This window comes from Dermacentor albipictus, chromosome 10 (assembly GCF_038994185.2).
Source record: "Dermacentor albipictus isolate Rhodes 1998 colony chromosome 10, USDA_Dalb.pri_finalv2, whole genome shotgun sequence".
Lineage (NCBI taxonomy): Eukaryota > Metazoa > Arthropoda > Arachnida > Ixodida > Ixodidae > Dermacentor > Dermacentor albipictus.
In genome coordinates, this window is record NC_091830.1 from 46,307,198 (window position 1) to 46,317,591 (window position 10,394).

Here is a 10,394-nt window from a genome sequence, read left to right on the forward strand (position 1 = left end):
TAACGGCTTATAATGATCGGAACGCCATCAGCGCACCTGGCGACGCCGCCTGCAGTAGTTTGCTTGCGTCGTCAATTCATCTTGCGCCGCCGTCCGCAGCAGTTCGTGTCGCTGCAGCGCTGTCGTTTGTACTGGCCAGACGACGTTTCATAACATTGATAAAGACACCGGGCAGCGTGCAGACGAGCAAGTGGCGCAACGCTTACGCATACGTAACTCCCAGAGGAGTTCGTGCGCGACCTTTGTTTGCCCGTGTCTCCCAATTATATATTTCTAAAATTTTGTTATTATTCTTCATTGAGTGCCTTTCTTTTTCTCCAAAGTTTCTTATAAATATCTTTATTTGTCATTAGGCCCGTCCAACTCGGGGCTACGTGTCATGTTTGAAGAGATCATCATCAGTGGCTTCTCGTGAAGGCATAGCGCGCGGCATTCGCCACGTTCGCTCGCACTAGCGTCGCTTTAGCTTCGCGCTACCAGGCCGAACGTCGCAGAGCTCCGACGAGAAGGCATCGGTGTCGATTGCTCGCCGTGGCCATGGCGGGAATGGCGTGGACCCTCCACCCGGCGCTCTTCTACGAGAAGTACGGCACGGTTCTCGTCCAGCTATGGGAATCGGGCGCGTTCGGCAACATGTTCCGGCCCGTGCGGACGCTGTCCAAGAGCATCGGCGACAGGATCACGTCTCTGCGTCGTCAACGCTCCGTGGCCGCGCCGCCCAAGCCGATAGCAGAGGCCGAAGCCGAGGTGCTCAGCCTGACGGACGACAGCGTCGCCACGGATGACGAGGCCCTGTCGAGGGTCAACCGCGAGCCGGGGGACACGTCGCCCGAGCCCAGCACGTCGCAGCAGAACGAGCTGGCCTTCCAAGGTGACATATACACGCAGATGCGGCGCAGTCGCAGGCAGCGCGAACGCCTCCAGAAGATCCGCGAGACCCGAGAGAAGTTTCTGGAAGCTGGCAGCTCCAGCAGCGGCAGCGAGTTCGGCAGGAAACGACGCGGCTTGCATCCTCGCAGGGGCTCCATCATGGCCTTCAAGAAGGACAAGAGGAAGGCGAGCGGTGGCGGTACGCCGCTGACGGACATGGAGTGTGCCGTTCCCGCACGAGCCGTCGTCATAGACGTCTCCTCCGGGTCTCCTACCTCCGCGGAGAGCTCGGAAGACGAGGACGACGCGGCCTGGTCCGGCGGGGAGCGCGGCTCCCGAATCAAACCCGAAGAGCTGCTCGAGGAGAACGACAGCCTGCAGACGTTCAGGGACGTCTGCAGTCCCCGCAAGAAAGGTCAAGCGTCACCGCCGCCAAATGTGCGCGAGCCTACAGAGTCGCAGACGGCCGAGACCGCGTCTCTCGCCAGCGCTGCGGCGAAGGATCAAGCAGCAGTCGGCAAGACGCCGCCGACCAAGAAGCTGGCAGAACCGTTCGCGGCCGCGAAATGGCCGAGGAAATCTGCTCTCCGCAAACGCAAGGTGTCCAGGAGAGCGTCCGTTGCGTCGTCGGGCAGCGCTGGCGAGAAAGCGACGAAGACAGCGCCAGGAAAGCCTTCGTCTATCGCGGTGACGGACTCGTCGTCCGCGGTTGCTGGTGGAGCGAGCCAGCCTCAAGCCGAGTTCTCTTCGCCAACAAGCTTATTGTTGACCGAGGAGCCCATCGCCAGCGACAAACGCCCTGCGCCTACTAGCCCGGCCGAAAGCGTCGCTAAGAAAGACAAGGCTAAGCGGCGGAAACCGAAGGCCGGAAGCCACAAGAAGAAAGCGAGGGGCAAGTCGGCGAAAACCGCTCACGGCCCGGGAGAGAAATCGCCTTCGTTTCCGGAGGAGGGCTCGTACACGGGTGGCGATGTGCATTCAGGTGCCGCCAGCGAAGATAAGGCGCGTCGGAAGCACGATACACCCGGGGCCCCTTCGAAGGACAAGGTGCGCTCCCGTGTGGCAAGGCATCCAATCGCCAGCAAGGAGCCTTCCGCTTCCACCGGCGCAACCGCACCATCGCAAACTGCTGAAGCTGCACGACGCAGAAAAAGCGCGAGAGGCCATTCTCAGCCAGCGACTTCCGTTAGGGCACCGGGCGAGCTAGTGGACGCGGGATTCCACCAGGGCAGCAAGGCTATTCCATCGGCCACCGACGCAGCCATGGTGCATGTCGCTGGCAGGGGCAGTCATCCAGACGCGAAAGCCATCAAGCGAGACAGCGCTGCCGCTCTGAAGACCGCACCACTGCTCCGCTTGGAACAGTGGACGAGCGAACGGGAGGAACGCGACGCAGAAGCCAGGCTGTCCGCTCAGGCTCCAGTCGGCGTTCCGCGAAGTAGCGAGGCTGTCGGAACATCCGCGGGGGCGAGTCGAGCGGTCGGCGTGCATAAAAGGCACGCTAAGAAGCACAGGACCTCCAAGACTGTGGCCACTGCTGTCGACGCCTCGTCCGGAGCGGCCACGTCGGTCAAAGACGTCGAACCGGAGAGACCCAGCCCGGTAAGTCCACAAGCGGTGTCGTCCGATAGCGCCGAGAGGGTCTCCGACGAAGTCGTGGGCGTCCACCACCACCATCGTCGACGGAGCCACGGCAGGTCCAAGAGGCACGCTGAGGGAGTCCACAGGCGCCACTCCAGAAAGACAAAAGAAGACCTCCCTGTGGACTCGACCCAGCTGGCGACCGGCAGCGCACTTCCATCGGCGACGCTCGCCAACGCGAGCGCTGACCTCGGCGACCGCCCATCCAGGGTCGAGGGCTTTGCCGCAGCGGCGCCGCCACGCAAGGACGTCGATGCCGAGTCGACGACGAGCGTGGTCTCTGCGTCGTCGGTGCGGTGTCGCGTTATGCCACCCACTGCTGACATCACGCTGACGGGCACCGACACGGGAACCTCGGCGGGTAGCGAGAGGCATCCACCCAGGGCCACCACGGTGGTCGAGGGCGACGATGTCACCATCCACGTGGACTTGAGCAGTCGCGACAGGGCAGCCATGTTCTGGCCGTTTGGCCGCAGGGGCGACAAGAAAAAGAAGTGAAGCGACCGAGAGTAGCCCGACGTCGAGATGCGTGTATCTGCGGTCGCCTGGCGCGCACCTTCTGTGTCGACGCTGTGGCAACGTTATATGTGAGCGGTGGTAATCGCCGACTCGCGGAGGTTTTCGACTTCGCTCGAGATATTTTGCTGCGAAGAACAGTGCGTTCACAGCGCCAGTAAATATAATAAAGAGCGGTTTGTCATTTGAGCAATTTCTGGTGTATGTCTTCCCGTGGGGACCGCAAGGAAAAAGTCGCAGTTTCGCCCGGAAGGCGAAGCATCGATCGCGATAGAAAATTAGTAGACAGTTATACGAAGAAAGGCTCGTAGATTTATCGGCCTTATAAACTGGGAAACATTCGTCAACTGAACCAACAAGCGTGGTGTCATCGTGCACATGCAAACATGAACACATCACACTCGATGACCTCGTGCACTCGCTGTGAAGCTCTGGCGTAAAAAGCGTGGCAGCAGCAACGAGCGAAGTGACCTTCGTGCTGTCTATCACCGCCCTGCATTTTCCTCCCGCGCAGCCTCCCCACTTTCCTCCGATTCGCGCGCGATACTGCGATCAGCTCCCCTTTCGCCCGGTCGCGAAATACGCAGTTGCGGCCAGAGCGAAACGCCGTCCCCCTTCCCGCCCTTCCTCCCATCCCCTCCCCCCACAGCTTTTCGCGCTACAGAAGAGGGTGCCTTCCTCCCTCGTGCGTGCCAGGTGGAGCCGCGATCTTAGGCTCCCCTCGCGTGCTATCACTCGCGTATGCAGCATAGGGCGACGGTGTTATCGCCCTTAGGTTCATACAGAGCATCACGGCGACGGCAAAAATGCACCAGCAACATCCATATAATTGCTATAGCAATAAAAGTGCAGCAAACATTGCATAAAACGTAGATCGCAGTCTCCTCTAATGCATACGACTGTTTCGTGCACATACCCGCCGTGGTTGCTCAGTGGCTATGGTGTTGGGCTGCCGAGCACGAGGTTGCGGGATCGAATCCCGGCCACGGCGGCCACATTTCGATGGGGGCGAAATGCGAAAACACCCGTGTGCTTAGATTTAGGTGCACGTTAAAGAACCCCAGGTGGTCAAAATTTCCGGAGTCCTCCACTACGGCGTGCCTCATAATCAGAAAGTGGTTTTGGCACGTAAAACCCCAAATATCAATTAATGTTTCCTGCACACGTAACAACTCATTGATGATGGTAAAACCGAGTATTACATATTACACACCTTTAGAACGACATTCGCGCTGGCAAAAGCGTTTGCTTTGCCAATATACGGTTAATATATTGTACTCCTTCAGTGCTTCTCTTGTGCGTATACTTCTTCAATGCTGCGTGTCCGAACTTCCCTGTCTGGAATGCATACGCCTCTCGGTCGCCGTGTCGTTACTGACAAGAACTGTTGCGCAACTTGGGTCGCGAAGTAGCGAGCGCAGATAAATGAAGTGCTTGTAGTAGTGACGGGTATTACCGCGAATGCGTTAAGGAACCTTGTAGCAGAATATACGGCTTTCGGCGTGGGTTGTTGCGGCAAATAGATTTTTCCAACCACACATACCAAGGCTCTCCATGTGACGCAAGGAATGTGCTGTACTAATTGAAGTTCTCAAGCTGAAATACGCGGAAAAATAGGAAAGTACGACTTACACACAACCTACAGACATGATAGCTCTGGGATTGTAATTTAACTATGCGAGAAAACATAATTACGTTGCGCGAGAAGTCAAAGAAACCTTTTTCACGGCGTTTCTACCATTCGCAGACCAGCCGCGGCGTCCACCATTTGCGCGCGCCGGCGCGCGGGTGTCTTGGGGGCCATGGAGCGGCGCGCCCGGTTTCTTGCAATACCTCCAACTGGCACTCGCCTCCGTCGCATAGTAATGCTCGCATGGCGGCCCACGCAAGAGGCCGCGTTTCTACCACAAAGCCTGCCTTCGTGTATAGCGTTCGCGTCCAGCGTTTCCCGGCAAACATTAGGGTTACATACGCTCCAGTTGCCGGGAAGCGTGGGAAGCAGTCAAGGATCTTTGAATGCTATCGCGTTCCACTTTTAAAGGCGAAGCTGAAGCGTTCTCAAAATTTTTCACTGTTGTAGATGAGCCTTGAAGGGTCTATCTTTGTTTAGAATGTATAGCCTTCGTTTAGACTATTCTTGGAACGGTATTAGGGGAGACGGAATATGTAACAGGGTAGAGCATCATTGTTGGGTGAGTTCACCTGTATGTTGGGTTTCCTTGTCATACGATACTACAACAAACATGCTGGGTTTAGACTGCATAAAATATGGACTGCAAAACCTCACTACACGTATTTTTGTGGGCTTGTTTGTACATTTTGTGATATTCGTACTTGTCGCATTAAATTTCGGCTTGCTGAGACGTGCGAACAAACGAAACCAGCAGGTCGAAGCGAACGTGAATTTATTTCATTGTCGCGTACAATGGTGCTAGAAACGATGCTGCGTGTTTCGCATTCGGTGGGGTGTTTTCGCACACCTCTACTGATTTCAGTGTAATTTTAACTTGTAGCTAGGCAGCGTGCCCAAAGTCAATGAATACTTAGTTTCTTGGAATATTTTACAGCGAAGCTGTTAGCCTCTCCGTGGTCGGCATTTTTCGTGTCGGCGTCCTTAACAAACATGTGGGCCGATTTCGGCGGTGGCGCAGGCCAGGAGCAGTGGCTTGTACCCACGTAAGCAGAAGTTTCAAGAACTCAGCAAAGTGAAGCGAACATTGCATACATTCTTTGGAATCACGCATAGGATCCGCAGAACAGCATACGTTTCAATGAAGAACAAGCACAAAGCAAGCATCCGAACCACATAACTGGTGATAAGGCGTATCCTGATAGCAATGCGAAGCACGTAGCGCTTCCCGCTTATGTTTTCCGGTAAAGATTGCTGTTGCACAAGCTGTCGCGGGGACGGCAGCTTTCGACGTGGGGAATGACCTCCCGAGCCTGTCGTATATAAGACAACGAGGCTAGCAACTCATTTCAGTGTTCTTGCTACACCGGTATGGGCGGCGGCGTAATGTCAAAATTACCATCGCTCCCATTACCACCATTACTCTAAATTACCATTACTACCATTATTCTAAAGCAATAAAGCATTGCATACGCCCCTCAGTAGATGGGGTAGTTTTCAACAGCTTTGCTGGAAAACCACCACTACACCACTATACCAGCTTTTCCGGGATTGCGAGTAAATTTTTTGGGCGAAGCTTTCCTTGTCTCGTTCTTCGAGTTTTCCACTGCGGCTGTTGCTGTCTGGCACATGACGTTGGGGCGGGGGTGTAGGAAGAGAGGTCAGAGCGTGCACATCTCGACAGGAGCGCGACACAGAGGAAATTTGACGTGAGAAACACGTTTGAACATTTCCACCACGTCGCCAAAATCCTTCTGGAGCTCCGTGGGGTCGCCATGATGCATTCTCCCCGGGTGTACACAAAGGTGTACGCAGAGGGTGTACACAAAGATGAAATGGCATAGAGAGAAGGCAGAGAATGGGTAGGGCCGGTAGAAGCTACGCGGCAACAAAACAAGGGAATAACAGCGTTGCCCATCTTCACTCATGGTAGCTTGAATGCATGGGGAAAGAAAAAAAACAAATTATGGGATTTTACGTGTCAGAACCATGATCTGATTCCGGAAATTTGGGCCACCTGGGGCTCTTTAACGTGCACCTATATTAAGTACACGGGTATTTCCGCATTTCGCCCCCAGCGAAATGCGGCCGCCGTGGCCGGGATTTGATCACGCGACCTCGTGCTTTGCAGCCCAACACCATAGCCACTAAGCAACCACGGCAGGTGTAAAGTGCTTGGGGGGGGGGGACGCGGAAGAAAGAAAGGTGACGTGAAATGACAAGGAAACGCTACTACCAGACACGACCAAGTGGATAAATTTCAGTACGGGTATGGTGCGGCACGTTTCTGCTGTTTCTTAAAGATAAACACTGTACAAATGGGTCAGACGGACAAATGACGCATGACATGCAGCAGCGAAGCCGCATTAAAGCGCTAACCACACGTACGCGCAGGTGTCATCGTTGGCGCCAGCTCACGTATGATTGTAGAAAAATGGACTATTATTTCTGGACAAAACGCTTCCGGAAATAAAAAAAATAAGTGTTTTCTGCCCTCTTGTCTGACGAGGAGATTGACGCAGAGGCGCCCAAGTCAGTCCCATATGCCAGAAATCAACGTACGCAACTGGGCGGTTGGGGAAGGCGATAGCAAGCTGTGTGCCCATTTCAGCAACTCCTCTACACTGATCCTCGAACAAAAGGGGGCACCCTGCAAATTTCTAGAACCTCACTCTATCCGCAATGGCTCCTGAACCCGCTTTACTTTTTCTACCTGTAGAACTTGCATTCCCTCTTGGGAATGCAAGTTCACCACCGCCAATTATCGTTAGTGCAAGTACACCACCGCCAACTATCGTCAATCGACGCAAACAGTACATAAAGCTTCGCTTACGTCGATCCCCACAGTGCGTGAGATCCGCATGATTTGTTTTTTCTTAGATTCTGCGTCCCGCAGTTTACGATCACGATGCAGCTTCGAACACTTCACTGGGCTAACCGCGGATCTGTGACATCACATGACCGTGCACCAACCCCTGATTTTCATGATGTGTAGAGGATGAACCACCTCCAAGGAGCTCGCAAAAATCTTGCGCAAGTGCTCTTTTAAGGACCTAAGATTGTAGCACGTTATTCTGTGCGCTATAAAATAAAAACGAAACGCGAGGGCACAGCGGTTACACGAACCGGCAGCTGGTGAGCCACTCGGCGCGCTATACTGCATTGGCCCGCATGCCTTCTCGACACCCTAAAGTCAGTCAGCCATAAGCGTTATAGCTCATGCTAGCAAAGTCCGTGTTAACAGAAGCCCGGACTGCTGAATATCCTGTGTCCTCGCGGGAAGACAATGTCGTAACCACTTGTAGTTATGCACTAACCGGTCCAAGAGAGTGAGAGAGAGAAGAGATGAAAGGCAGTGAGATTAAACTGGAGCAACTGTCCGGTTTCGACTGCTCTGTACTGGGCCAAGGTAAGAGGATTAGGAGAAAAGAAGGTGCGAAGAGAATGCACAGGCCGCAAATAAGAACGGCTGTAGTCTTTCACGGTCCTGCTGTACTGAGATGCTGGTGCATTGATCACAATGCCAGGAGTGCAATAGAAAAGACAACAGTCTCGACAGTCTTACTTCCCCGCAGGGGCGTCTGCGTCAGCAGGCGTTTGGTGTGTTGCGACACCACGGACCCGAGCACAGGAGGTTTGGACCCCCCACGTCCCCCCGCGTGTAGCCGTATGCGGCGTAGCTGTGTCCGGGGAAAGCGGGATCCTGGAGGTTGAGCCATGCAATACCGGGTGTTCGGAGTTTTATGGCACATCGGCGGAGGCAACACACCTATCTAGCCTCTGCTTCACGTATTCGGCACTGCAGACCCGAGTACACGAGGGTTGGACCCTATCGCGTGTAGCCGTACGCGGCACAGCCATGTCCGGGGAAAGTGGGGGCCTGGAGTTTGAGCCGATGCCGGGTATTCCGACTTCTGTGGCACCTCGGTGGAGGCAACACACCTCTTTAGCCTCAGCTTCACGTATTCGGCACCATGGACCCGATCACGCGAGGGTTGGACGCTCCCGCGTGTAGCTGTACTGGCATAGCCGTGTCCGGTGAAAGTGGGATCCTGAGGGTTGAGCCGATGCCGGGTGTTCGGACTTCTGTGGCACCTCGGTGGAGGCAACACCTCTTTAGCCTCAGCTTCACGTATTCGGCACCACGGACTCGATCACACGAGGGTTGGACCCTACCGCGTGTAGTCGTACGTGACACAGCCGTGTCCGGTGAAAGTGGGATCCTGGGGGCTGAGCCGATTCCGGGTGTTTGGACTTCTGTGGTACCTCAACGGAGGCAACACACCTCTTTGGCCTCCGCTTCACGTATTCGGCACCACGGACCCGAGCACACAAGAGCTGGACCCTCTCGCGTGTAGCCGCACGCGGCATAGCCGTGTCCGGGGAAAGTGGGAGCCTGGAGTTTGAGCCGATGCCGGGTATTCGGACTTCTGTGGCACCTCGGTGGAGGCAACACACCTCTTTAGCCTCAGCTTCACCTATTCGGCACCACGCACCCAATCACACGAGGGTTGGACCCACCCGCGTGTAGCTGTACTGGCATAGCCGTGTCCGGTGAAAGTGGGATCCTCAGGGTTGAGCTGATGCCGTGTGTTCGGACTTCTGTGGCACCTCGGCGGAGGCAACACACCACTTTAGCCTCAGCTTCACGTATTCGGCACCACGGACCCGATCGCATGAGGGTTACACCCTCCCGCGTGTGGCTGTACTGGCATAGCCATGTCCAGGGAGAGTGGGATTCTGGGGTTGAGCCGATGCCGGGTGTTCGGACTTCTGTGGCACCTCGGCTGAGGCAACACACCTCTCTTTGGCCTCCGCTTCACGTATTCGGCACCACGGACCCGAGCACACGAGGATTGGACCCTACCGCGTGTAGTCGTACGTGCCACAGCCGAGTCCGGTGAAAGTGGGATCCTGGTGGCTGAGCCGATGCCGGGTGTTTGGACTTCTGTGGTACCTCAATGGAGGCAACACACCTCTTTGGCCTCCGCTTCACGTATTCGGCACCACGGACCCGAGCACACGAGGGTTGGACCCTCTCGCGTGTAGCCGTACGCGGCATAGCCGTGTCCGGGGAAAGTGGGATCCTGAGGGTTGAGCCGATGCCGGGTATTCGGACTTCTGTGGCACCTTGGTGGAGGCAACACACCTCTTTAGCCTCAGCTTCACGTAATCGGCACCACGGACCCGATCACACGAGGATTGGACCCTACCGCGTCTAGTCGTACGTGGCACAGCTGTGTCCGATGAAAGTGGGATCCTGGTGGCTGAGCCGATGCCGGGTGTTTGGACTTCTGTGGTACCTCAATGGAGGCAACACACCTCTTTGGCCTCCGCTTCACGTATTCGGCACCACGGACCCGAGCACACGACCCAGGCGGCACGTCAGGTTGGGCCAACGTTGGAAACATATTGGCACTTCTTGGCCCAATGATGGCCCAAGATTAACAGCGTGGTTCCAATATTGGCAGTGCCATTCTGGTTCCTGGCCCAATGTTGGCCTAAGGTTAACAGCGTGGCGCCAATATTGGCTGTGCCATTCTGATAGAGATCCAATGTTGGCCCATTTTACACAGTAAGTAAACAATATTGGCTGTGCCATTCCGATAGAGATCCAATGTTGGCCCACTTTACACAGTCAGTAAACAATATTGGCTGTGCCATTCTGATAGAGATCCAATGTTGGCCCACTTTACACAGTAAGTAAACAATATTGGCTGTGCCATTCTGATAGAGA

The 10,394-nt window shown here is 55.2% G+C and overlaps 1 protein-coding gene across 1 annotated transcript; it reads left to right on the plus strand.

Annotated features, from left to right (window-relative positions):
* Window positions 1-537: 537 nt before the first annotated feature.
* Window positions 538-3,009, plus strand: LOC139050310 (pneumococcal serine-rich repeat protein-like). Its single transcript, XM_070526543.1, has one exon. The coding sequence runs from the start codon at window positions 538-540 to the stop codon at window positions 3,007-3,009; it is 2,472 nt and encodes an 823-aa protein (XP_070382644.1).
* The last annotated feature ends 7,385 nt before the right edge of the window (window positions 3,010-10,394 follow it).

What these genes read in the sequence shown, in the direction of transcription:
- LOC139050310 (XM_070526543.1), top strand. Translation starts at nt 538, where the DNA reads ATGGCGGGAATGGCGTGGACCCTCCACCCGGCGCTCTTCTACGAGAAG.